The sequence below is a fragment of the Priapulus caudatus genome, unplaced genomic scaffold (genome assembly GCF_000485595.1).
Source record: "Priapulus caudatus unplaced genomic scaffold, Priapulus_caudatus-5.0.1 Scaffold587, whole genome shotgun sequence".
In the NCBI taxonomy this organism is placed as follows: Eukaryota; Metazoa; Priapulida; class Priapulimorpha; order Priapulimorphida; family Priapulidae; genus Priapulus; species Priapulus caudatus.
This window is the reverse complement of record NW_014577648.1, coordinates 16,880-22,450: the sequence shown is the minus strand read 5'-3', so window position 1 is coordinate 22,450 and position 5,571 is coordinate 16,880. Positions and strand designations below refer to the sequence as shown.

General features: G+C 37.3%; 1 protein-coding gene across 2 annotated transcripts in view; it reads left to right on the top strand.

The window, feature by feature from the left end:
- The first annotated feature begins 1,238 nt into the window (after positions 1-1,238).
- Positions 1,239-5,571, top strand: part of LOC106811891 (DNA repair protein XRCC1-like) — a 12,636-nt gene continuing 8,303 nt past the window's right edge. For both annotated transcript variants that reach the window (XM_014815613.1, XM_014815612.1), the window contains exons 1-5: positions 1,239-1,351; positions 1,784-1,876; positions 2,330-2,434; positions 2,753-2,911; positions 3,252-3,344. In XM_014815613.1, coding sequence (XP_014671099.1) covers positions 1,301-1,351; positions 1,784-1,876; positions 2,330-2,434; positions 2,753-2,911; positions 3,252-3,344 — 501 coding nt within the window. In that variant the 5' untranslated portion in view covers positions 1,239-1,300. The remainder of the gene's footprint in view (positions 1,352-1,783; positions 1,877-2,329; positions 2,435-2,752; positions 2,912-3,251; positions 3,345-5,571) is intronic.

The window sequence follows — 5,571 nt, the reverse complement described above, 5'->3', positions numbered from 1 at the left end:
ACATGTATATACATGTTACACGCTTGCGGAGGTATGCACTCTCTTTGAGTGCCCTCTGTCTAGTTGTATTTGTAATGATTGAGTAATGTAGTATTATCATGTCATATCCCCAGGCACTGCCACCATGCAGTCTCAATGTGACAATGACAATGTTGCCTGTGGCACATTGTGCTATGTACATGCGTCTAAACAGATGAATTGCTCCGACCTGTGATTGGAGGATGAAAATAGAATTTGTGACGTTTCGTTTCACCGGTCATAGCCGCGCGTGTATGAACGATACCGCGCGTGCATATTTGCTAATTAATTAGACTAATCGTGCTTCAACAGACTCCAAATTCATGGAGAAGACAGATATATAGATTCATGGTTAGATAGATGGTTACATAGATTCATTATATTATCAAATGGAACAGATATATTATATGATTATTTTATATGTGTCTATAATAGCTAGAATTTATAGAAATGTAACTCAAATCGTTCGCGCCATATGATAGTTAGTACACGTTCCTACCGGTCATAGCATAATAGCGTGTGCGGCGGGAGTGGGCAGGGTCTATTTTCATTCTCCAATCACAGGTCGGAGCAATTCCTCTGTTTAGTCGCATGTGTGCTACGTGCCTGTGGCTATTGTGCCTGTGGCTATGTTTATACCAATACGGCAATAGTAGGCCTACTGTTACTATAGCCTACACTGTAGCAGGGGTAGAAATTAACTTGTGAACAAGGGAGTCCAACGGACTCCCTGCCCTCAAAAAGAGAGAGTCCGCAGCAAAATGAGGGAGTCCGCAGTCTGAAGTTTAAAGCTAAAGATATTAACAATAACGCATGTGCTTATTTTGAAGGTTCATGAGGTTGCACGTCTGCCAAATTTTCTTTGGGCAGTTTAATACTGAAACATTCCCCGAGATTGTGCTCTGGAACGAACTGGTTATAGTATAGCAGAATTTTCAGGGATTCACGCGGACTCCTGCATATATATGTCAAATCAGGGAGTCCGACAGTAAATCATGGAGTATTTGACTCCGGACTCCCGTTAATTTCGCACCCTGCTGTAGTAGTAGTACTACAGCTAAATGATTATGTATTCTCAATCGACTAATAATTCCACGTGTTCTTGTTTTGCCTATTATTATTTGTAAGTGGTCTGTAAATGCAGTTCAGACCATGCATCATCTGCAACACACAATGATTACCACAAAACTGGTGATGTTTTTTCTCAATATTGTAGGTGTGTTCTCCAGTCGCAATTCTGAATATCATTTTTCTTCAAACCATTTAGCGAACACTAGGAAGCATGCCTCAGATTAAGTTACAGCACGTCATAACCTGCAGTAGTCAAGACAAAGTAAGTATATAAGAAATTATACTGACAAGTACCTCCTAACCTCATAAACAATAGTCTTCAAAAATAAAAAAATAAAAAAAATAAAAATAATAGTTTCAAAATAAAAGTCCAGGGACTATAACGAAGATGGAGAGATGGTTAAGTTGTTCAAATCGACAGATCAACACTGCAGATCACAGTGGAAAAAGCCACAAATTTTCAATTTACTAAAAACGAAGGGAGAGAATCCCAATAGAATACGGAACGACGGAAACAAAAAAACTAAACTTGGATCCTTAGAAGATGGCACATGGCGAAAGCAATGATTACGCTATCTATCTATATATTACCAACGATATCACAAGCCCCCCCCCTCGAATGTGTGTGACTTATCTTCCTCTTGTCTACGCTAATTTCACCATTTTTCAATAATAAAATGCATTTCATTTTTAGAATCAGTGTGCAGATAACTTGCTAAAAGGTGACTCGTACAAAAAGTGGAAGGGTGCAGGCCCTGGAGAAAAACAGATTGCTGCTGTGTTCCAGGTATTCCACTTAATAAGATTGATGGAGATCATATGATATGATCATATATCTAGATAGATTGATGGATGGATGGGTGGACGGACGGATGGATGCAGGCATGCATGCATGGGTTGATGGCTGGATGGCTGGATGGATGGTGGATGTGGGTGGGTGGATGGTAATTTAGGTGGGTGGCTGGTAACGTAGGTAAGGTGGATAAATAGATAGATGGATCAGACAGGCAGGCAGGCAGACAAACAGCTAGCCAGAAGGCTGGCAGGTGGGCAAGTTGGCAGGTGGTTAGGTTGGATGGTACGTAGTTAGGTTGGTAGGTAGATAGTTAAATAAATAGAAGGATGGATGAATGGATTGATGATTGATGAATATTTATTTCATTTTGTAGGTCTGATTGTATTTTAATTTTGCCTTATGTCAAATATTAAACATGTGTAAATTATGCGTGTACATTAATAGTTTGAAAAGTCAAGCAAAGTCTATTCGATTGACATTGGCAATGAAGGCTCGGCGTTCGTTGAGGTGCTGGTGGGATGTTCCAGTAATACAGAAGATGATTATAAGGTACGTAAAGATTGTTTCTGCTTTCGATATCTCAGTTATATATTGATGTTTTAACAGTTATGTAACGACCTTATCCTATAGTATTGCTTATTAGCAATATAGAGGTAAAAGTATCAAAAGTGAACAAGAATCACCTGTAGCCAAATCTGGTTTTTATTTGAAATAAAAGTTTGAAGATATCAGAAAATATAACTTTTGTGTAATATTCAAATGGCTTCATAACAGTTTTATAAAGAGTTTTTATCCAGTATTATTTGATATTTTCCATCTGTAGGTTTTTTAATACTTTTGAAATCAACAATTGTTTTTTGGTTCCAGGTTATCTTGGTGGCATCTTCTTTAATGAGCCCTGTGGAAAGTCGTAATGGCATTAAGATGAACAGAGTACGAATATTTGGACCTTCTGATCTCTGCAAATCGGTTTCAAACCAAAAGTGGGACAGGGCAAAGATTATATGCACACAACCATTTAACAAGGTATGGTTTATGTGAATTGAAGCAATCTGGTATTATTTAAAAAACAAAACAATTGTAAAAATTCATCATGAGTCCAAAAGGATTTATTTCGAAATCATTGCTCAAAAACGTGCAATCTGAAAAAATGTAGTGAAATATAGTCTCACTTCACAGCAAATTGTGCATGTTTTGGAGAATATAGCTAAGTACGAAGGTTCTAAGACATTATGTCGTTACTCTAGACAGTTGACAGCTGTTACTCAAGCAATAACGGTAAGTGTCGTGAAACTGGGGAAAACGCAAGACTGGTTGGAAATTATGTTTGAAATACATGCTTAATTAATGGTCGTTTCTGTTACAGCATGTACAGTATGGCCTATCATTTGTGAGGTTCCATTCTCCACCATCTGATGTTCCCGAAGAGCATACCCCAAAATCTACAAAACCATCAGAGGTAATATGTTTTTCTCACTAGGACATGGCGTTAACTATTAGCACTAAGGCCTAAGAAAAAAAGATGTTTGTCTCGGCTAACGAGCTGAAAAAAAGTGGACACGTTAGGCAGGAAAATCATTTTTTATCACTTTTTTTTTTGTATTATAACAATACCGGTACTTGTTTCATACTTATAACAGCCCATATAATTACTTCAAAGTCAAATCAATGCATTCACCGATCAATATCACGTTGGGATTATTTTGTTTTTTAAAAAAAGTTAAAATATTAAATTTTGTTTTTTAATCATTTTTTTGCCGATCACAATAAAATGTTTCGACACGGCTGTTAAAATGGACTCGGTCGGGTTAGCGGAAACAAACGTCTTTTTTTAGGCCTAATAGAAGTATGAATTACGTGGTTGGTCGTCCACTACTTCTGCTTGACATTTGCACAGTATGTAATTGCCAACATTTGTCCTACTACTAAGCTGATTAGAGTTTATAAAAACTAATTCACAGAGTAAGTAATAAATTTCGATATAACTTTTTAACTAGAGAATGAGGTCGTAATTTTTCAAGTCACATCTAAGTCATATATTTTGCTAGGTGTCAACCTGTGCATGAATGGTAGGATGCATGTTTATTCACATACATCCAACAGAATAAAATTTGCTAAATACATGAAATGGATGGCCAGTTGTCATGTTGACGCTAAATACAAGAGTACTAGAGTAGGCAATCTTGAAGTTAGAGTTTTGCACGCTACAAGCTAGGGCGCTCTACTAATTATAAACACAGGCGTACTGCTAAGAATTAACTACATAACTCTATGCGTAGATACCCCCTAACCATATATTAAATGCATATTCGTTACAAAATATAACTCCTCTGGTGAGATATCGCACATGCGCTAACACACTAACGTAGCCAGATTGTGTACTGACTGGTCTATGCGGCGGGGACCTTACATTAAAGTTGTTGTTGTTGTTATTCATTTATCCTCCTGCTTCACGAGGGCATGGTCCCAATGTATACTCTCTTTGTATCGTTAGCTACCAGTGTTTCCTCATAGTAATAAATGTCTCAATTAAAGGTCTTAATTCTTTGTATTTGTGAGGTATACTGTCGGAAGGATGTGAGGTATACTGATGGAATTTGATGCAATAAATCTTTGCTAGAATAACCCCTCTTCATTTTAAATGCACAATGTTTGTAAAATCTTATTCGTTTCGGGAGATATTGTGCATGCGCGTGCAAGAGCACCGTTTCAGGCGTGCAGTACGGACTGAAGAAAACTGCATAATTATATCTTGCTGGGAGCGAGAGGGGGATCGAGACTGATATGACAGACGGCAGGGAAGATAGCTAGGGGTGATAGGAGAAGAATGTATATTATGAACACTTTTCGTACTGTATTTTTGCGATAATGTACGTATCACTAGTAGGCCTATTGGTTCTCCCATTTGATATTTCTAGGTTTTCCTGCACTAGTGCAGTATTTGTATGTTTTTTTTCTTTTGCCAATGTATCTGTATGACATCTGATCAATAAAATTCATTTGAATTTGAATTTTGATAGTTATATATATATATGTAGTTGCATATTTTATTGGTTATTATATTGTTCGTAATATATGAGCGGATAATCGTATTTACGGATAGTATTCTCAGTAATATATCCAAGCGCGTGCCTTGATTTTGCGCCATATTATACTTGCATAGCGTCACTGGTTAGAAATGAACCATATATGGCGCGGATTACAAGTGAAGTACACGACCAATTGCTTTCCTTCCCCAAGGTAATTAGATAGGAACGCATCCATTTTGTGAATCAGTCTTTATTCAATGATGGTACTTGATACAGATTACAAATGATGGGACTCAATCTGAAACAATGGACAAGAGAGTTACACTGTGGTGTATTATTGTCTAGTAATTATATGCCCGCTTAGACACTGCCTTTTATCTTTGGGTCGTAAATACACCAAACTTGAGCGGCAAATTGAGGTTTATTGATGAAAAGGTAAGTTTGACATCGATACAGTTAATTAGAACGTATTATGTAGGCCGAAAGCTAACGATTAATTAACATGCGTATTCAATCCATCTAGAATCGCAGGCACTTGAGTCTTGACATGTTTCAGTAATAAAATGATGGTAAATAAACACGAAATGTATTAATAATGTAGTGATCCTAGGGGTGATCACACAGACATTTCCCTGCGCGTAGCCGCGCAGGGTATTT